Source organism: Lathamus discolor, chromosome 8, assembly GCF_037157495.1.
Source record: "Lathamus discolor isolate bLatDis1 chromosome 8, bLatDis1.hap1, whole genome shotgun sequence".
Lineage (NCBI taxonomy): Eukaryota > Metazoa > Chordata > Aves > Psittaciformes > Psittacidae > Lathamus > Lathamus discolor.
Genome location: NC_088891.1, coordinates 3,471,206 through 3,493,236, shown reverse-complemented (window position 1 = coordinate 3,493,236; position 22,031 = coordinate 3,471,206). Strand labels below are relative to the sequence as shown.

The following is a 22,031-nucleotide window of genomic DNA, read 5'->3' as shown; positions in this document are numbered from 1 at the left end:
GTATCGGCGAGGAGCCCCTCGCGCTGCCCGCCGGGAGCGGTAGTCTGCGCGGTGTGCGCGGTGACGGCGGGCGGCAGCGCGCTGCCGTCATCGAGGCGGCGCAGCACGGAGGAGGGGGGTGTTTACGGCGCGGGTGGGGCTCGCAGCACCGCTGCCAGCGAGGCCTAGTCGGCGGCGGGGCGGGGGGAGCGGGCCGGGCCCGCGGCCGCACCATGTCCGCCTGCCACAGCTGCGCCGCCGCCGCCCGCCTGCTGGGCTCCACGCTGCCTTCCGCGCGGAGAGGTAACCGCCGTCCTCCCCCGCCGCGGCCCGGCCTGGCGTTACACCCGGTGGGGCTGGGGCCTTCGTCCCGGGGCCTCACGGAGGTGGGCGAGGGGGGTGTTTCCTCTCCCCTGAGGGGCAGCCCCGTTCCCTCCGGCTGTCAGCGCTCCGCGCCCCTCACACCGCCGCTGCCGAGGGGAGCGGAGCCCGCTGGGTTGCTACCGGAGCGGTTTCAGCGGGGAGCGCCGCGCTCCGGGGGCGCTGCTGGGGGGACGAGGCCGGCGGCGGAGCTCCGTGCTGCAGCGCGGCGATAAGGGCTCCAGCGGGGCCGCGGAGCCTGCCCTGGCCTGTTTGCTTTTTGTTTCTTTCCTTTTCCTGCTAATCTTTCGCTGTTGTCACCCGGGTGGTGCGAGGGGACTGCCGGTGGCGCGTCAGGATGAAGGGCAGCGTTCCACAGTGTGAAGTTCTGGAAAGCAGCCCCCCGTTGAAACACCTTTTGGGAAATGTAATGCAATAATAGAGCTTATTTCGACAGAAGTGATTGTCAGTAGCAGTCACACAGTGCGTGTTACCCTGCAGAGCCAGTAGCGAGCTTAGCTGATTAAAAGCCTATCTTTTGCAGCCTAAACTTGAAACGTTTCTTATGAAGACTTGGGCTCACACAGCAAATAGCAGTTATTTCCAATTCGGTGGAAGGGTGAAACTCGGCAAAACACTTACTGGAAGCTGAAGCAGAGGAGGCTGTTCCTTTTCTACTACTTTTGTCCTTTTTATGGTGTTCTTGTGGGTAGTGACGGTTGACGTGCCCTGTGCTGCTTGGGGAAAGGCAGACTACCCCCAAACTGTGCTGAAAGCTGTTGCCACAAGTTTCTAATTGTACCCTCAGCAGTAGCCTGACAAGTCAGAGATGATTTATTGCCTTCAAGAGGTGAGTTGACTCATTGCAGTTGAGTTCACATTTACATGTGTGACATCACCTGTGCGGAAAGGTTTAAACCAGTCAGTTCACCTCCATGCTGCCTGGCCTCACGTAAACCCATTGGAATAATAAACTTCAAGTAACGTTCTGAATTCGCTTCAGAACTGTATGTTTTTTAAGTTTGTATTTTTTTTCTTGCTAAACCTTAAGATTTAAAAGTGACGTGAAAGAACAAAGGAAACTAATACAGATACAGAGGAATAAGATTATTTATGCATCAGCCTTCCATGAAAGTCCTTAAAAATAATCTCATTTTGGTGCATTTTTGTTGTAACAGATTATGTGTTCTGCTAGGTACTTTGCTGTTGCTGGTTGGTATAAGCTTGAGAGTATTCAGAGTGCATGGATCAGTCAGGTTGATGAAGTGTCTCGTGGGACAGAGAGACCTCTGTCACAGACTTCCTGTCACTTCCTTGGGCAATAGATTCTTCCAAGGTACTTGAAGCTTGGCCCAAAAGTCAGTATTTATTTCCTCAAGTACCAGTTAAAGGTTAATAAGGTGCAAAGGAGCCTCCCATTTCTTAACACACTATTCTGAACGCCCTGGATGGGTGCCACTGCTACAACAACATTTAAATGTCCTTTAAGTTTACTGTTTCAGACAACCACCGGAGACTGCTGGTGGTGTGTGTGACCACATACTGCTGTGCTAGTGTCAGCTGTGGCATAGCTGAACATTTATCAGTGTCTGGATCATTCAGTGGAAGTTGCCAGGTATTGGGCAGGAATGTTGATCTCTTCAGAAAAATCTGCCTCTGGCCTTATTTATGCCAGGAAGTCGCTGTGATAACTTCCTTAATGCTTCATTCTTTAATTGTACAATGAGATTTTGTCAAGAAAATACCACTCAGACCTTGTGATAAGCACAGGGACGAGGTTTTTGTGTTTAGCCACAAGCTGGTGTAGCAATAACATGATCTCTTTTTCCCTTGTTTAGCCTATTTCCACCCTTTAGAGCTCAGCAAGTGAAGAAGAGTGAGTTTAATGTTCCCAGAAAGCTAAACTGTGAGAGGGAAGTGAATTTAGCACCAAGAGCCTTGCAGTGTGGGTGTAGCACTGCTGCCTGGCCTGGGTTTGCTGCCAGTGACCTGTCAAAGGCTGGAGGTGAAGCCCCACAGCTGCAGTGTTTCTGATCAATAGATGGGTGCAGGCAGTAACGTGGCACTCACAACTCACTGCTGTTTTGTAGTCAATCCAGTACAGTTTTTCAGTGCATTTTCTGTATCAGTGATGCTTTCTGAATTAAAATTGGTGATTGTTAGTCCACGTGCAGTGCTTAGTGGTAAAATATTTGAGTTTCTGTGTTAGTGCTTCATCCTTTCAGCCTAAATCTCCCTGTGTTGCAGAAAAGCCATATGACATGGGGTTTTGTTCAGGGGAGGTGAAGTATTTTGGGTTTTCTATTTAAGGAGTCTTTTCTCGGTTCCCTTTAGAAGTGGTAAAACAAATCTCAATAAAGGAACCATCTATGAGGCCCCAAGAGAAGCAATTTATGCAGATCAGCTATCGCATTGTAAACATACACCACAGCTTATTCTCAACTGACAAGTGCACTTGGCACACGTAGTCTGCAGATTCAGTTGAAAGAACACAACTGTGTGCGAAAGGGAGCCAGTATTTTTAAGTTTACTGTGATACTTTCATAGCTTATCCTATGAAATCTAAAGTGCTTTGCTGTGTGGCAGTGGCACTCAGCAGAGGAATGCAGGATTGGAAAGCACAATGATTGTTATTCCTCCCTCATGTTTACAGACAAAAGCAATGCTAGTACAGATTTTCCAAAGATTCCTTTTTTAGTCGTGTTTAAAATAACTGCAGATCATCTTCGAGGAATCTTAAGCTGCATGTAAGTTAATAAATCAGCACCAGATCTCACTTGACATGGTCCTCTTGGTTGTGACTTTGCAGAAGCCTGTGTGAGTTCTCCTTGGAAATTTAGGCTCATCCATAATGCTTTGCTTTTTTACTTTTCCTGTTACAGTAGCCAGGTGAATGTTCTTAAATGTCCTCTTTCAACTGAAATTCCATCTCTTAGTTTTCATTGTTAACCTCTTCCAAAGCAAATGAGCCGCACTACTCTTGCCATTCTTAGTGTTTTTATTCTTGTTTTAGAAGAGGTTTTGGAGTTTTCTATAGGATTCTCTCATCTCTCTAACAGAAAATTCATGTATTGTCAGCAGATTTACAGTTGTCATTGTTACTCTACAGCTCTTCTGTCAGCAAGTCACAAAGTTCTTGTCAAAACTAGAGAGCAAGGGAGAAATTTGCTGCTTTAAATAGGAGAGGTGGGTTCCAGGCTCTTGTTTATCAGGATCATGAGAGATGTCGAAATCTCGAGCATGACATATGTTGATTCACATCATACCTAGTCATGAAATGTAATCCTGCCTGCTGTTGCAAGAGGAGGAAGAGGCTGTTCAGTTGCTCAAAGAGTTTGTTGTTCATGTTGGCAAGAAGCTGCCCCAACGAAGTCAAGATTATGCTGAATTTACTTGTGCCTGTCTGTCAGTATCTGTCAGATACGATGCTGCCTTTCAGTTTTCCTCAGGACAACTTTGTGTTGTCATGTGGTACCTCAAGCTCTTGAAAACTTTAGTAGAGTTCAGAAGTGAAAGCCAAATGCAGATGTGCAGTCCATGAGGCTGAAATACTTCACTAACTTTAACTAACTTTTGTGTAATAAGGAGACACTTCAAAGGGGTCTCTTTGTATTTCAGTGGTTGAATTATTTCACATTAAGTGCAGGTTGTTGGTCGTGTTTATCACTCTGAGGATCAGTTTCATAACTGGGATGTTCCCTATTTCATGAGACAGTGGGGCTGTCAATTGTCAATTGACAGAGAAAATGGAATTAATTTTGGGTCTTTTTGGGACAATCCAGGCCAAATGTCAGATGAACAGCTTATAATAAGATGGTTGTTAAGATGGTGAAGAGAGTTTGTACTGAGTAACTGAAATTTGGATGTTCAGAGTTCAGTGCTGTTGCTGAAACCTTTGTGCTCCGTTTAATGTAAATGAATTTTGAGGTTTGGTGGTATTGGGATTAGAACTGGAGGATTTTTAATGTTTAATTTTCATGTTTTCCTTTTATTTCAGGTATCACTTGTGGCCGTGCACGCATCCCTGTTTTAGGAAAACTTGGGACTTTTGAAACTTGTTCCCTGAGACGAATCCCTCTTAGAAACTTTTCAGAAACCCCAGCGTACTTTGCTTCAAAGGATGGTGCAAACAAGGATGGTTCTGGAGATGGAAACAAGGTAGTCCCCACTCATTAGATTTTCAGTAGCTTATATAAAATGAGTAGGTTTTTTCTGTACTTCCAGTTAGAATCTTCTTGCATTTTTTTTCCGACTCCTGACATTTCTGATCCTTCAAACCACTACAACTGACAGTGAAGAGAAAACAAATGATATTGGTTAGCAGACAAACATTATAAACATCCCTTAAAGCTTTTCCCGGTTTTATAAATTTCTTTGCCTAGTGTAAAGTGACACTTGAAAGCTTTGTAGAATGTTAGAAATCCACAACAGGTTTCAGGATCTCAGGAAAGAGATCAGAACTATTTTCCTTCAAAAGCCTGCTGTTCCCAAGAAGGCTTTTCAAAGTGAGTACATTGGAAGGTGTTGTTTTCAGCACTGATTTGGTAGTTGTACAAAGCAAGACAAGTTTGTGAGGAGTTTTATTTTAGCTTTATTCTAGTCTTTATAATTAGTTAATAAACAGCTTCTTCAGATAAATGATTACCTGAGAATAAAACTGCTCTTTAGTCAGCAAAGATGATTTTGGAAGTTCACAGGAAATAACTTTGCCTTAGTGTGGCGTGTTGTGACATCTCGGGAGCTGTCCAGATGACACAGGTGTGTCCTGAAGGCTCAGATTAAAGTATTGTAACCAATGAAGGAGGAAGATAAAGTTTAATAGTCTTTTTTTCTTGAGAAGAGTTACAAGGAGAACTGAGTAGGCAAGCAAGGCTTAAGAAAAGGAGGAACTGCCTTAGAAAAGGGAAGAGACATGTTTGCTGTTTCTTAAAATACAATAGCTTTTATTATTTATGAAATTATGAAGGCATTCAGTGGCTATAGATTTAAACAATGTTAACCTTCAACACCATTAGGCAGGGTAACGCAGAGAAAGACAAGTAGGGCTCTGACAGGGAACTGTGCTTTAGAAGTGAAAAATAAAATATTTCCAAGCAATCTGAGAGGCTTGTTCTGTATCTGCCAGCATAGCTGCAGCTGTCAAGGACACGAGAGGAGTTGTGGCTTCAGAAACTGTTAGAGTCAACACAGTGGTGATAGTGAAATTACTCTCTCTATAAGTATTATTTCTTCTCTGGGGTTAGAATAAATTGCATTAAAATATACTATTAAAACATTCTTGACACAGTTGAGCTTGTTATTGTTCTAGTACCTGTCAATGTACATACGGGATGCCTCTTCCATGGGGATCCAAAATTGGCATACCTGGGAAATGCAGATGTGTGAACACTCAAAATGTATATATTGTGTTCTCAGTTTTCAAAGACAGTACCAAATCCTGGCAGTAGTTATTTTGTCATCCTGCTATTGCAGTATTCATATTACTGTATTCTGTAACACGCCGGTAACTGCCTCATGTAACAGCTCCACTGTCAGGGCCTAATTGTCTGGAAATCTGTTTCAGAAATCTGTCAGCGAGGGCAGTGGTAAAAAGTCCAGCTCTGGAAACTCTGGGAAAGGAGGGAACCAACTGCGCTGCCCGAAGTGTGGTGACTTGTGCACACACGTGGAGACCTTTGTGTGTAAGTTTTAATCAATACTTCATTAAATAGACACAGATACAAGTGTATTTGTGATCTAACATACTCTGATAGCTAACTGTTAACCTACCTAATTGTACAATGTCAAAACTTCTGTTACACTTTTGCCACATTGGTGTGTCTGTTGTCTCTGTGGGTACCTCTGTGTGATTTCCTATGGCATGTGGTGGAGCAGATAGTGGAATTTGGACTGCAACTGAATAGGCAGTTTTAAAGTAGTTCATTATGTTTTATTCCGTGGAAGAGATGCTCACATAAACAATACCATTTTAACTACTGATACTTATTTCACGCACACACACATTATAGTGTGTCTTCAGTTTACTAAATAATAAAACTTTAATCCTGCATGTACTTTAACCAAAGTGCTTATCCAGCAGAGGAATTAGTGTATGACAGATGACTTACTAGAATGATCTTCCATGGCAAAATCGGATCCATAATACATTCCGAATAGGAAGCTAGAAAGTCCAAATAGAAAACCCAGGCTGTGTCAGATACCTGGTGTCCAGCAGCAGTAGCTACTTTTTCTGAAGTGCAGTCCAAATTAATGCCAGTTATGCTTTAGGTTTAATCAGACTTAAAACATTTTTCCTTATTTCAGTGCTAATGAGACCAGCTTAGAAAATAGTTCCAGGAGGAAGCAACAAGTCATGATCTGACTTGTTCACTAAGAAGCTTAAGACAGGGTCAGCAGAAACTTCTTCAACACCAGTTAATTTGGCAGTGGGTGAAAATAATGAGCGGATGTGCTATTTTTTGCTGTTATTTGTATAAAATGCTATTTAAGAAAAAGGATCAAACATCATGAATCACAAGACAATTCTGTAATAACAGTATATTTATGTTAGATACAAGTGTTAGTCCTCAGCCACTATTTCTTTTTACCCAAACAATAAGCTTTTTTCTGTTTGTTTGAAACTATAGGCAGTGAGGTTCTGAAAAACCTGGCACGAATTGATGGAGCCAGGAATAGAATCCTGTGTGGCGTTCAATATGTTGGCCTCTCCCTGGACTAGGTGTGGTTGAAATCAGTGGAAGGATTTCTAACCTTGTTTACCTTCTTATCAGATGATTCATGAGTAGACAGAGACATTTTGAAACTCTCTCCCTTCACTGATGTGTTTGCTCCCCTTGTTACCAGGGTTTGTGCTTTTATCTGGAAATACCACTGAACAGTCACAGTCTATCACTGGAAAGCAGAGATGTGATTTAATATTGTCAGTGTCATTAAGAAAACTTCCTTGGGAAGAGGATTCATCCGTACTAACATTAGGGGACAAAATGGCCTCTATATGCAGTCTCAAGTTCACCAGTACTGATACTGCAAAACCTGTAAGAACTTGGGACTGGAAACCTGCTTTACACGTGTAAAAAGTGTTGCAGCTGGTCAGATCTGTCAGGAGCTTGAAAGTCGAAATATGGGGAAGCCCCCTTTGAATAGCTGAATGTGTCTCCTCTTCTCCGTGCGTGTTCTACTCTGAGAGTTAAAGATTTTACAGCCTTTAAATGAATCTGTTATTAACTAGTTCAAACTAAGCCCAGTGTCACCAGGTAATGGAGCAGAGCAGACTTCTGGTCGTCTTAAGAGCAGTCCTCAGTTCTCTGTTAATTGGTAACTTAAATTAAACCAAAGATTGTAATTACTCTGATTTCTCAGAAATCCCTGGGAGTCATGGGTCTGTCTTCTGGTTTAGTCTCTTCATTTGAGCACGCTGCTTCCCAGCCAGACTGTAGAATATTAAAGCACTTGAGAACAGAAGAGCAAAGTTCTAATTATCTTAAAAACAATTAAAAAGAAAAAAGCAAAAACTAATAAGAGCAATCTCTGTCCCATTCTGCCCAAAATAAATGGGTTGCAGCTTGTATTAAACATGCTGTAATTTGATTTTTCAGGTAAGCCTTTGCTTAGTTAGGAAAAATGATGAAATCTTTCAATTCTGGTTTGAATGACTGAACTGCAGAACCTTAACTAAATGTCTAAAGCCAAAGGGAAATATTTGTTTCTAAATAGTAGGTTTTTTCAGGCATTTATTGAGAAGCAGGGGAACAAAATACTGACTAAAAGCCACATTTATTAGTGAATTAATTGCCATCAGTGGGACAGGCTGGTCAGTGGAGTTTGTTTTCTATGGCGCTTCTCTTTGTATTCACAAATCTTCCAGGAAGATTTGCTTGGTAATGGTTTTCCAGTAATTAACAGCTAAGGAGCAGTATGATGCAGACCCAAAGGAATTTTGCTTGGGCACACTTTCGCAGCAGTTCCTGTGTCGTTTTGTGTTGTGAGGCTCTGTAAGAAGAATTTTGTGATCACTGAAATAAGATGTGAGCTTCAGATGTGGAGTGAAATCCAATAGCTGTAAAGCTGATCAACATAAAAAGCCTTGTCTAAGCACTGATTTTACTGCCTGCACCTGAAACCATCAAGTCAGCTCCCATCCTCCACAGTTGGATTTCCCTACTCTCTTTTTCCTGATGTTTATTATAGAAGTTTAATAGCAGCCCATTATCTCAACAAGTGTTTTTAAGATTAATCCCCCAATTGTTTTGGCTTCCTGTATGTATTGTAAAAACTCAGCCTTTCTCTTTGGCAAGGTCAGCTCTTGCCGACTTCACAAATCTCTTTGCAAATGCAGCCTCTGTGTTAATGTTGCCTGAAGCAAAAATAACTCTTGACTTGCATTTTAGCACGCGGTAAATATTTGCAGAGGACTTTATAACAGTGAGGTAACTTGACATGGAGGCTCTTTGCTGTGCTTTTATGCTTCCTAAAAGAACGTGCCAGTATTTAAGAATAGTAGAGTTGTTTGCAGCTTTGAATGCTTCTTTTTAGGGAGGGAGCAGTACTTAAACTTGGTTTACTTACGTTTAGAGCAAACTTCCTATTTTTTTTCTTTTCCCCTGTTAAAAGTCATTGATGTTTATCTCCACATTGCTGTGTAGATGATAGAAACTGGCCAGTTAAATGACTGTTTTGGTAACCAAGTCTCCTTCCCCAGGCTCTGCATACATCAATGTTTCTGTGTAACCATGGATGCTATGCACCTGGAAAGTCCAGAGGAGGCCATCAGGATGCTTTGAGGCCTGGAGCCAGCTCTGCTCTGCAGCCAGGCTGAGAAAGCTGGGCTGGTTCAGCCTTGAGAAGAGAAAGCTCCCTAAGGGGTGACGTTAGAGCAGCTCCAGTGCCTGAAGGGGCTACAGGAAACCTGGAGAAGGGCTTTGGACAAGGGCCTGTAGGGACAGGACAAGGGGAATGGCTTTAACCTGCCAGAGGGGACACTGAGCTGAGCTCTCAGGCAGAAGCTCTTCCCTGTGAGGGTGCTGAGGCACTGGCACAGGGTGCCCAGAGAAGCTGTGGCTGCCCCATCCCTGGCAGTGTTCAAGGCCAGGTTGGACACAGGAGCTGCTCTAGTGAAAGGTGTCCCTGCCAATAGCAGGGGTTGGAACTGGATGAGCTTTAAGGTTCTTTACAGTCCAAACCAATCTGGGATTGTATTGGTCTTGCTGAAAATTAGAAGATCTCTAATATGCTTCATTTATGTTGTTTGGGTTAATTGATAAAAGTGTACTTAAAACATCATTCACTGAAAAAATACTGTATAAAAGATGTACAATAGTATTCTTACAGCCTGCTCTTTATTTTGTATTTAGTTAACCATCCTTGTGGATCTTTGAGGGGCAAATTTCTTGTGGCTGTCAGCTGACTGATAAAGCTGACTTTTAGCATTGCATAAGGAAGGGCAACAGCCTTGTGGCACTGTGGTCACTAAGAGTATCAGAGGTGTTTTGAGTGACCATTCAGGGAGAGTCTGGGCTTTTTTTCCCCTACAATACTGTTGCTAAATAACAGTTATGTGAGCGGGGTGGGTGCAGGCAGGTGGTTCTCTACCCTGTTCCTATCAGGCAGATGACAGTGATTTGAAAGGATGCCAGAAGAGCTTTCCAGCCTTTAGACAGATTTTCTTTGGAGCAGAGTTAATAAAGCTGTGATGGTCATAGTATTATGTGCTACGTTCTTAAAAGAGGGTGCTGGTCTTATTTACCCAGTCATAAGGTGTGAGGGGTTGAAAGAAACCCCTCTTTCCTGATGCCAGCTCTATGGGAGGCAACAAGAAGTTATAAATAAGCAGCTTATTTATTGCTAGTGGCTGTTATTAAAATCAGCTGCTACTACACTGGTCAGGGCATTTGCTAAGAAGTTTTTATGATTTCAGAAGTGTTGATGCAAGTTTCCCATGTTTTACTACATTTGCTTCAAGTCGGTCCTGTTGCATGTGATTTGCATTTAATAGCATGGTAATATGGTCAGAAAAGATCTATTTTGAATGATAAATTTATTCTTCTCTACTGCTTATTTTCCATTATTTCAACTTTGTTTTTCCAAAGGAAAACACAAGTAGCACAAGTTCTAGTTTACAGGCTAGAAACCAGTCTCTGCAGATAACGTGTTTTCTTGAGACGGAGTTCACAAAATTAGTGGTGGTGGGGGTTTGGCTTTTGGGATTCGAAAGAAATTTGTTCTCCTCTTGACAGTACAAATACATAAGCAAAAGATCTTGCAAAACATCATAGTCCTGCTCATCTATTGCATACCGCAGCTACCTCTGCTTGGGATGAGCCCTTTGTGTGATCCGGCTGCACTCTGTGTCCTGGGTTTAGGTGACTCGAGTGTGCTGTGTTGTGTTCCACAGCCAGTGGGATGCAGAGTCAAGGAGCTTCTACATCTCGCCTTTCCTGAACCTGCTCTCTTTGAGACTGTAGATTGCTTCCACACACTTTAGAGTAGTTTACCCCAGCCACATTTTTTGCCTGATAGTTTGAGAGTTAGGAACAACTCTTCATTAACTTTGCACTGCTCTGAGGTGCAAAGTTTCCTCTTCTACACGTATTGCTACTGAATAAGTATGAAATAGATGTTTGCTTTTTCATCCCTTGCTTGGTTACTGCCCTGCGTTGTGACTTTTTGAGCAAATTGTATTCCCTTTGTGTCAAATTTCATAGGCCAATGATTGCTTTTAGAGCTCTGAAGGTGAATGAAGGGGAAGTGTGTAAACACAGAGGTGGCTGTACTGTCTTACAGGTGCTTGTCCCATGTATGCCCAACTCGGGCAGTTTAATGAATGCTGTCTAAGCGGTTCCTCTTACTGCTTTGGTTTACTTTTTCTGCAGCTTCCACACGCTTTGTGAAGTGTGAAAAGTGTCACCATTTTTTCGTTGTACTGTCAGAGGCGGACACAAAGAAGAGCATCATTAAAGAGCCCGAGTCAGCAGCAGAAGCTGTGAAATTGGCATTCCAGCAGAAGCCGCCGCCTCCACCGAAAAAGGTTTGGTTCTTAATGTCACTCCAGCATTTCCTTGCATTGCAGCATGGTGGAATGCTTTGCTTCTTAATCTGCATCAGGTGTGTAATGCTTGGAGCAACAAACAATAAAGATGATTAGCTCAAGATTAAACCTTCTGGAGCTATGTGACCCAGCAGAGCACTGATAAAGGAAACAAGTAGATCCAATAGAAGCAGTTGGGCTTGTTTTCCCTCTGCCTTCATCTTGTGACTGAAGTCCAGTACCTTCATTTTCTCCTTGTGACCCTGAGGCTAACCTCTACCCTCACCAACTGCATTATCTTTTATTTCCTGCTCTTGGCATATTCTGTATCCTTATGTTAGCAGCTTCCTTCTCTAGCTGCGGAACCTTGGATTTGGCCTGCTTCTGAGTGAGAACTGTGGCCGGATAGCTTCTGGCCATGACCCATCTTAAATCATTTGGTTTCCCTCTCCCGAGTAGTGGGGGAGCTTACTGTATTTCTCAGTTCTAGTGGACTGCAGTGGTTGCTGAAGCTGCACTTAGCTCCTGGGTAGGCTGCCCTTTCTGTTATCACAAATTTGGATGAAAATTACAATGAGTTTAAATATTAGTAGAGGAGAACTGAGAGACACAGTGTGATTGTGTAAGCTCCAGGGTTTTAAGTAAACTTAACAACAGGAATACGTTCTGTATTTTAATTGTTGGCTTTCTGTTTCTTAGTTCTGTAGTGATTGGTTTAGGCCAGAGTCCATCTTTGGCACGGTGATACTGTTTTCTCTTTCCTGCTGCAAGGTGATTTAAAGCGTTACTAGGATTGAGTTATTTTTCAGATTTATAACTACCTCGACAAATACGTTGTTGGTCAGTGTTTTGCCAAGAAGGTGCTTTCGGTTGCTGTGTACAATCATTACAAGAGAATCTACAATAATATCCCAGCTAACCTGAGACAGCAAGCAGAAGTTGAAAAGCAGACTTCTTTAACACCAAGGGGTTTGTATGATGTTTGATATTTTTTCTGGTCAAATCAAAACTTACCGTGACAGGGCCCTCACTTAAGAAACCTGAGAGAGGTTTTACGTTGATGTTAGATGTTCTGAAAGTGACATGATCTAAAGGAACTTAAACCTAATTTTTACTGTATGTGAACTTATGTGATTTCTTTAAAGAGTCATCCAGAAAGTCTGTGCTGCCATGGGTATTGCCTTCTGTATTAAATGTTTAGGTTTTTTACTGACATGTATTATTAGGTACTTAACTTCATAAAGCAAGCTTCCTAAATTTTACTTTCTAATCTCATTTACTGCTTAACAGTAAATCTGCTGCTTAATCAGCAAGCCACAATGCGGATCATGAAGATACTATTTTCCATAGGTAATTTGATGAATAGCTGGGTATCCAGCCTCACTTGGCTGCTGTTGGCAGCATCTGTTGGTCACCATAGTATTGTTCCATATCTAGTAGGTGTAGATGGAGTTACTCTTGGCAGTACTTTCGCTACTGAGTAAGAATGTAGCTATGTTGATCTTAATTTATTTTTAGAAGTAGGCTTAAGTTACTGTCTCTGATTCAAAGTGTACCTTGATTTTTTAAGGTGTTTTATATTCTCTTACAAAAAAACAGTATGCTGAGCAAACAGAAATCTGCTTTGCTTTTGAATTTATATAAAGAAGTGTTTTAACTGAGGGGGGAACATGAGTAGCACTGTTCTGTTAATGGTAGGAGAGTAGTTGTGTAATTGGCACTGGGAAGTTCCTGACCCTCTACAGGGAAATAAAATGGTGCATAACCAGAGGGACTGGCAGAAAATGTTCATAACAGTACTTCGAAATATGGGAGGTGTTATATTGTAACACTCAGATCTAAATATGAGAGTTTAGGGAAGCCTTTTTTAGCAAAATTATATTACTGCATTTTTTCCCCCTTATGTAAGTGGTTTTGAAACTAAAATATAATCAGAGGCAGTATGTTGTTACTTGTTTAAGTAGCAGAAAACTTGCTGTCATTTTAAAAGTAGGTTGGGGTTTGGGTTAATTTGGGCAACAGTAAAAACTAATTCATGTGGGGATTTCATGTTAGAAATGCATTCATACATAGTGATGAGATGTATTCAGAAGAGGGCAAGAGGTGGAGAATTTATAAGCTTTTATCAACTTATATTTATTACTGTTTTCATCCTCTCTCTTAGAATTAGAAATCAGAAGACGGGAGGATGAGTACAGATTTACAAGTAAGTGAACTCTCTCCTCATGTCCTCCTCTGCAATATCTACTCTTTTCATGTTAATGCAGAATAGTCTTTAGTGGCTGCTAGCTTGAAATGCTGTCTGAAATCCTGTTTGCTTTTCTTCTGCAAGTAAATTTAATTGATGGCATTGACTGTGGCTTTAAAAGGGCTCACTGGGATTTGACTCTTTATCTAGTTCTAGGTGGAAAGCAGGTAAATTGTAAAAATGCCTTTTCTGAAGCTGATTAAATAATTACCTGTTCCTAGAATTATTCTCAGTAGAGCAAAGTTAAGCTGAATTATCTGAGATGTGATTATATAGTAATACCACACAGAGTATCATGTAAGATAGATAATAAGGGAAGTTATGCAACTGCAGGGTATTTGCACTCTTAAAAAGCACTGTCACCTTGAACCTCAGAACGCCCTCTTTTTTTTGTCTGAGTGATGTCACTTATGTTTATTTTCAGTCCACCAGGACTCTCACTGGCTATTGAACTTCTTAGCCTAATGTAGGTCAGTTTGTAATCCCAGGTACACCTCTTCAAACCAATTTGCTTGATCTTTAAAATTCTACCCTGCAAACCAATTGAAACTAGTGCTCTGAAAGAAGAAAATCCAGCTCAGTCTCCGTATGCATGTGTAGGGTCAAAACCTTAATAACTGAATTAAGACAACTCTTTAGGTCTTGAGACTTGTGCCCTGCTTTTGTACTTGTCACAATAAATCAGTTCTTGTACTTTTTCATCATAGAGTTCAACACTTTGGGTTCATTTCTTCTTATGTGTTCTAAAAAATACTGAAAACTACAGTTGAAATGGGATAATTTGTAAGGACTGAAAATTTCTCTTGTTTTTACTGTAGAGCAGTATTTTTAGATAACTTTTTTCATAGATGCAAATATATTTATGCAGAAATATAGTTGAAACTCATGTTTTTGTAATAATTGTGCCGTATTTCTGTTGCTGTCCTATCTGTTAACTTCTCTATAGCTAGAATTAGAGATCTGCAGGACTAAACAGAACCACCAAGCTTTTATTTTGCATTAAAGCTTCTGGTGGTGCTCACACAGTTCTGTTACTGTCCTCTTCAGAACTTCTGCAGATTGCTGGAATCAGTCCACACGGTAATGCTTTGGGAGCATCAATGCAGCAACAAATGAACCAGCAGATACCTCAGGAAAAACGGGGAGGAGAAGTCCTAGATTCACCCAATGATGACATAAAACTTGAAAAGAGTAATATTTTGCTGCTTGGACCAACTGGATCAGGTATTTTACAGCTGCGTGGTTTTATAGGTCTCAGATTTTTCCTTCAATTAATTGTTATTGAATGATTTTCCTCTTTCTGTGACTATTCCAATTTGGTGTATAAAAAAGCTAAGCTACGGTTTCCAGTCTGGGGGTTTTGTGCTTTCATTGCCACAGTAAGAAGCTGAGCTAAATGGCCTTCAAAAGGAAGGAGCTCTACTCATGTGGTTTTCCTTACTGCCTGGTTAAAAAGTGCAACTTTTACTCCGCTGTAATAAAATGCATTTTAAAGTTTTTGTGTTTAGATGGCAAGCTGAGATGCTGCACTTAGAAAGTGTTGTTCCACCTCTGGGACAAATGAGTTGCAGGGGGGTTAAAAGAGAACTGATAATTGTATGTTCATAAGAAGTGGGAGTGTTTGTGCTGAGGTGACAGCATTCTTGAGGCTATTTGGGAGAACATTCACTAAATAATACTTTGATTCTGTTTCTCCCCAACTTCAAAGCAGGAGCAGTTGGACTTTGCACTATACCCTGAGTGTCTGCAAAGGACTGCTGATTTATTTAATCTTTAATCTATGCAAGTACATGTATTCTGGTTTCTATTGTCGTGTGATGGTTTATTTGTGATACTGTGTGCATTTCAAGCTACCTCAAACATGTACTATTAGTTTAATTGAGGAAGACAGCTTGCCAATGTAAAAAACACTGTGAAAACTAGCTGCCTTGGGAAATACTCATATGAATATATGAGCATGCTGGCATCATTTAGAGTTTCTAGTAACAGTAATGATGACTCTATGGTAAATGTTTGGGTTTGTGTGCTCTAGAGAAATGAGTAGTGGTTGTAACATACAGGTCTTATTTATCAGGTAAAACCTTGCTGGCTCAAACTCTAGCTAAATGCCTAGATGTACCCTTTGCCATCTGTGATTGTACTACCTTGACCCAAGCTGGCTATGTTGGTGAAGACATTGAATCTGTCATTGCAAAACTCCTCCAAGATGCCAACTACAATGTAGAGAAAGCTCAGCAAGGTAAACTTCTGCAGTATGTTTTCTGAAGTTCATTCACAGACTGTGTTAAACTCGCTTAAGTGCTCTAATGAGACCGCCAGTACTTCTGTAATCGGTATTCCTGTTGCATGTACCTGAACTTTAAATCAGGATTACCAAACCTGAAGAGAGAGCTCTATGCATATCATGTAGCTTTTCTTGTCCATAGTTGGACAAGATTGTGTACATTTTGTAACCTACAATACAGAAGTAGAACAGACTGCTGATGTCTTAAATCATGTTCTTCCCTATGTATAAGTTCTTGTTTCTCTTAAAAAGTGGAGTCTTCCTTAAATCCGTTTTCTGTAACTGCAGGAATTGTTTTTCTGGATGAAGTAGATAAGATTGGCAGCGTTCCTGGCATTCATCAGTTACGGGATGTTGGAGGAGAAGGTGTTCAACAAGTGAGTGCTTCCGTGGAGTGATTTTCCTTTGTAAGGGAACAGCGCAACAAGTCTGTATATCATTCTGTTGTATGTCTGATGGCATGGGGGTTTATAGAGTCACAGTTCTATAGTACCCTGCTGATTAACCTTTTGAAGCCCTCATCTTTCCTCTTCATTCAAAATAAAACTCACAACTGCTTCATAGAAACATTTTAATCAAAAAACATCTTTGCAGCATTCAGATGGCTTAGTTGCGTAATGTAGGCAAGAACAGGAAGCATTTTGTTTCAACAAAACCCTTAAAGCAACTTACTGCTAAGTACAGCTCAGAATATGCATGGGAGTCACATTAAAGGAAGATTTTTGTCCATCTTGAGAGGGATCATATAGAAAATTGATTTCATTAGGCACTTGCTGTTGCTATAAGGGCTTAAGGGATTAAAGAATGCAAGTACCTCTGTGAAAGCACAGGCTGGTGTGCTGCCTTATAGGATGCTGCACAGTGGAATTTTTTTTATTGCTTATGTCTTCTTTCCTCCTTAGGGCTTGTTGAAGTTACTCGAAGGCACAATAGTAAACGTTCCAGAAAAGAATTCTCGTAAACTACGTGGAGAAACGGTGCAGGTTGACACAACAAACATCCTCTTTGTTGCTTCTGGTGCTTTTAATGGTCTGGACAGAATTATCAGCAGGAGGAAGAATGAAAAAGTGAGTGCATCAGGCTGTATTTGAACTGAAAAATGACTATGTTAGTTACTGTTCACAGCAGAGACTCTTAAAGGTTGTGCTGTATTTATAAACCCACTATGTTTATAGAGCAGGGGGTTTCCATCTGTTATCTGGGTACCTGAGGTCAAGCCTAAGAAAGGTAGACTCGAAGAACAAGCCTATTGTTAGTAGGCTTAAGTAGCTTGCAGTGATCTCTGCTTCCAGAGGGAGATTTTTAGCCTGTGCAAATAGGTAGGGTTAAAGGCTGTTGGGGGACCACTTGCTGTCCCTGCTTACCTGGTAAGCTTGTGCTGTTGCAATGTCCAGTGTTTCTTAAAGACGGAGTATGTGAAACAGTTATAGCAATTGTAATAGGATTTCTTTCAGTTGGAGTGTCCCCAGTAGGAAGCTGAGAGACTAAAAGCTGGCATCAGCTTAAAATACCTGGTCATGCAATTCACTGTGTTCTGTATTCATGTCTGGGGACAGAGTTCTTGTGGCTGCAGCTTTCTGACAAAATGTGCACCCTGTTTCTAACAAGAGAGGTGACTGAAATCCACATTTTACGATGATTCAGGCAGCTTTTCATGCAAGCACTCTTACATGCATTTGCTTAACGTCTGAAGAGCCCTTTTTAGCCTCACTGATGAGGATACGTTGATAACCTTGCTGTTAGGCTGGTGTCTTAATACTTGACTGAGGGAATTAAATGTTGTAAGAAACTGATTGTGCAGAGGCTGGAATTTTACTGGAAGTAATTTCTTGAGTCTGTATGTAAGAGGAACCTGATTGTGCAGGGGGTGTAATTTTACTGGAAGTAGTTTGTTGAGTCTGTGTGTAATGACATAATCGGTCACTCCAGGTTTTTTTAATGCACATAGAAAGTGATTTAGTTGCATTAAAAACTGTAACTATTATTCTGTAAGCATAACGTGTTTGTGTTGCAGTATCTAGGATTTGGCACACCAGCTAACATGGGCAAAGGCAGAAGGGCTGCAGCAGCTGCTGATCTTGCTAATATAAGTGGGGAGTCTGATCCCCAGGAAGAAATTGAAGAGAAAGATCGCTTGCTGCGTCATGTGGAAGCCAGGGATCTCATCGAGTTTGGCATGATTCCTGAGTTTGTGGGACGTTTGCCCGTGGTGGTTCCTCTGCACAGCCTGGACGAGAAAACCCTTGTACGGATTCTTACTGAGCCACGAAATGCTGTGGTTCCTCAGTACCAGGCCCTGTTCAGCATGGATAAGGTTTGAAGTTTTTATTTGGGGATTCTTCAGTATTCTTCTTTATAAATGCAGTGCTGAAGTGATCTAAAATAGCAGCTGAAATCGCTTTTCCCCCCAACATGTGCTCTGTGGAAGAAAAAGTAAGCAAACTGGTTAAAACCTGACAGGCTTACAGTGGGTAACTGTCCTTGTGGGGTGAGTAACCTGGAAGTAGTTGAGCTGCTCTTGATGTTCATGTTCAAATGAACACCCATGACCTTACCTCGTAGGCATTGACAGCCACTTCATTTAGTGTAGAGATAAAGGGACATAGTGAATTCTGGTAACATTAGTCAAAACCAAAGAGTAGCTGAAGCTTAAACATCAATTGTTTTGGTCTGTAACAAGTAAATCACTGCTGTTATTTTCAGTAACACTTGCATTGTCATGGTCAACCCACTCTTGAGTTAAAAATGAAACAAGTAAATTTACCTCTTTTCTCTATGCAGTGTGAATTAAATGTAACTGAAGATGCATTGAAGGCTATAGCCAGACTGGCCCTGGACAGAAAAACCGGTGCAAGAGGCCTTCGATCTATAATGGTGAGTAAATTTTCATGTTGAGTAAATGAAGCTACTTACGTTTTTGTATATGGACCTAAACATGACAGTTTTCAGTCACAGCTTCACTTAGTTTTGGGTCTTACATGGGATGCAATAAGTCTTTCTTCCAAGAAAACTCTCTAGCTCTGAAAATCACTTCCTGACCATATTGTTACGTGGAAGAAATACTTGACATGATACACGCTAACATTTTGCCCCTCCTATTTTCTTGTAGGAGAAGCTGTTACTGGAGCCCATGTTTGAAGTGCCCAATTCTGACATTGTATGCGTGGAAGTTGACAAAGATGTTGTAGAAGGCAAAAAAGAGCCAGGATACATTAGGTAAAACCGTAACAGATGTTTCAGAGCAGACGAGTTACACAGCTAGACAGGTATTCTGCTGTTTGCTGTAGGAACAAGCTTATAAACACACAACCATGCACACAACCTAAAAGGGATCCAAGTCTCTGTATGCTGCATACAGCTGAACTAGTGCCTATTCTGTCTAGGGGTTTCGGGGTAATTTGGGGTTGTATTGCATTAGGGTTTAAATAGAAATCTAAAAATAAACTTGCATATGAAGTTACTTTAAGCCTTTTGTGTGTGTGTGTATATACCTGTAGAAATAGAAGTGAATTATAAGCATCATAAGTTAACAGTAAAAAGCTGAAGTTTAATTGTGACTCTACTGAAATTCTTGAAATGGAACTTCTTCCTTTCACCTACTACTTTCTATCACTGAGGCTGATTTTTATGCAGGCTGCTGCAGTTTTCTTCTCCATTGCTTTTGCAGTGAAGGAGAAAGAAGAGCCACAAAGGCACATGTACTGATTTGCTGAGCTCTTGAAACAATTTAATGTTGTAAAGGCTGTATTGTGGTAAGGTTGTGGTGGAATGCTGAAAGCATGGGGAAAAATCTGGATTTAGGAATACAAAACTGTCTTGAATTTAGTGAACAAAGGATGGAGTTGAGAGGGAACGAGTGAGGTTAAAAACATAGGTCTGAAATTGAGGAACTCTGGCTTGGTTTTTACCCCTGACAAGTGTCACCACTGAGGTATGTGGTTTGTATTCCTGTCTGTGCTGAAGCTTGTGTCTCAAAGGGGATAGTTGGAGTGAAGAGTATCCTGCTTTACAGATACTGATTACTTACACTGGTGGCTGCTTTATGGGATTTTGTAGAGCACCACCATTCATATTTGCTGGAAATACAAAAACTATTGATTAAATTAAATGACTCAACTGAATTCAACAGCTTTTTTGCTCTCAGTAATGAGACTGCATACTGGTAGTAATCTGCATAGCATCATTTTCAGCTCAGAAGGTCGTTCAGGAGGCGAATGCTTGTCAGGGCAGTTTTCACTGGGGTAACATGTTGACCATAAGCTACAGAAACTGTATCTAAAGTATCTGATCAGTTCATTTTAATTATAGGGCTCCCACTAAAGATTCATCTGAGGAAGAATATGATTCTGGTGTGGAGGAAGAAGGTTGGCCTCGACAAGCAGATGCTGCAAACCATTAAATACTGTCAGAATGCTCGCCTGCATAAAACGCACTTGGTTATTTCTGGCTTCAGTCTGATACTAAAAGGCATTGGATCTATCTCGGATACGTGATGAGGAACATTATTAGCTCAAGCAGATCGTGTATTTTATTGCAACATCACATTGATTTATCCGATGGACATTGTGTGGACTTGGATGGCATAATGTTCAAATATGAATTGTATATTACACTTGTTCAATTAAAATGTATAGCAAATCCAGCAGCACCTGGATCCATCGCTCTTCCTAGAAACTAAACCAGCAACGCCAGTGCTGCAGTAGTTAGATTTTACAATAATGTTACTCTACAAACATGGGAATCAAGATCAATAATTGGTAGAGGGTGAATAAACCATTAGCTCCTCACAGGGGGCTGCACTGGGGTCAGTGTTGGGTTGGAGCCGGATGGGTGCTGGAGTGACTTGTTACAGCGGAAACACTGGGTGGAAAAACTGGGACACGCTTTGTGACGCTGCTGGGAGATCTTGCTAAGATGTGACACTAGTTTGTTACGGTAATTGAAACGCAATAGCAAATAATTATCCTTCACCTCTCCATTAGGAGTACGCTTCCATCACCTGGAATACCGTGAAAGAAGGTGAAGTCAGAACTTGGTAATTCATTTTTCCAGAGGATTTCTAGGATGCGGTAAGCCATCTGAATTTGGACGAGAAGTCAACATCAATTTTTAACTATTAATGTTCTAATATAGTACATTTTGTTTAACGTATTGGAACTATCATGCATCAGTTTTTTGGTGCACTTTGCCCAACCTCTATCTTATAATGTTAAGAGATGAAAGAAGTAAATGTATCATATTTTTGATGTAACCGGTAGTGATCGTTCACACGGCGCTTTTTAAGTTATCTGCTCCAATGCTGGTAGTGCTTCTTGTGGTTTTGTCTTTGATTTCTAGTCTGGCAGCAAAGCGATCCTCCCTCTTCTGTTCTATACCAAAATGAATCCGATCCTTTCAGAGAGTCTTTGTGGAAACGCTAAAGGACCTGTATGTTTGGGGTTTGTTTTGGGAATTAGAATCATTACTTGCAACTTTTTGTTCTTCAATGATACCTGGGCTTAGGTTTTACTGCCCCTTCTAACATTTAAATTCACGCTATTTAAATGAAACTCTCATCGGTCTTTTCAGTCTAGTGGATGTTGTAGGGCAGGAGAGGTTACCGTGGATGCATTGACCCTATTTCTGTTGATTTTTGTTACGTAAATTTAATGTGATACTTGTGTTCTGACCTAGAAGCAGTGTGACACGCAGTTGTAGCCAGGTGCAGCAGATACTTCCCTAAGGATTTCAGGTTTTATTCAGGTAAAACGACCCGCTAATGGTTCAGAAAAAGCTGCACTGGGAGTTGAGGATATTTCTAGGAGCTTAGAGCCCTCACAGTGGGAATCTGGGGTGAACTATCTGTACCTGCATCCTCACGTTCCTCCTTTTAGAGTGGAAAAAGTATATATAACCGCTTTTCCTGTCATTCAGCTCCCTTTTTAAATGGATTAAAACCAAGCCCCAGCCTTTTAGGTGAAAACTGTTCAACAACTTAGTTTTGAAAGTTGTTTGGAATTATGTAAAACACAAACTGTTTTTAAGGAAACAAATCGCTCTGTAACTACAGTTTGTACTTCACCTCTGCCGTTTGAATAAAACCGAGCGAATACTCAAGCACCGGAGCGTTGTCATCCCTGACGTCAGCCCCAGAAGGT

The 22,031-nt window shown here is 41.2% G+C and overlaps 1 protein-coding gene across 2 annotated transcripts; it reads left to right on the top strand.

Annotated features, from left to right (window-relative positions):
* The first annotated feature begins 126 nt into the window (after window positions 1-126).
* On the top strand, window positions 127-21,990 carry CLPX (caseinolytic mitochondrial matrix peptidase chaperone subunit X). Of its 2 annotated transcripts, XM_065688377.1 has the most exons (14): window positions 129-282; window positions 4,337-4,497; window positions 5,903-6,020; window positions 11,208-11,362; window positions 12,172-12,331; window positions 13,527-13,568; window positions 14,658-14,834; window positions 15,685-15,849; window positions 16,183-16,271; window positions 16,797-16,961; window positions 17,909-18,208; window positions 18,676-18,768; window positions 19,004-19,110; window positions 20,203-21,990. In XM_065688377.1, exons 1-14 carry the CDS (start codon window positions 213-215, stop codon window positions 20,291-20,293), a joined length of 1,893 nt encoding a protein of 630 aa, XP_065544449.1. In that variant the 5' UTR covers window positions 129-212; the 3' UTR covers window positions 20,294-21,990. The 2 variants fall into 2 exon arrangements, with proteins under 2 accessions (XP_065544448.1, XP_065544449.1); XM_065688376.1 differs by lacking the exon at window positions 13,527-13,568 and having other exon boundaries at window positions 127-282.
* Window positions 21,991-22,031: the final 41 nt, after the last annotated feature.

Excerpts from the sequence above, each read along its gene's own strand:
- CLPX (XM_065688377.1), top strand. The coding sequence starts at position 213 with ATGTCCGCCTGCCACAGCTGCGCCGCCGCCGCCCGCCTGCTGGGCTCC. Across the intron at positions 283-4,336 it reads GCTGCCTTCCGCGCGGAGAG|GTATCACTTGTGGCCGTGCA; the intron begins GTAACCGCCGTC and ends CTTTTATTTCAG. Across the intron at positions 16,272-16,796 it reads GAGGAGAAGGTGTTCAACAA|GGCTTGTTGAAGTTACTCGA; the intron begins GTGAGTGCTTCC and ends TTTCCTCCTTAG.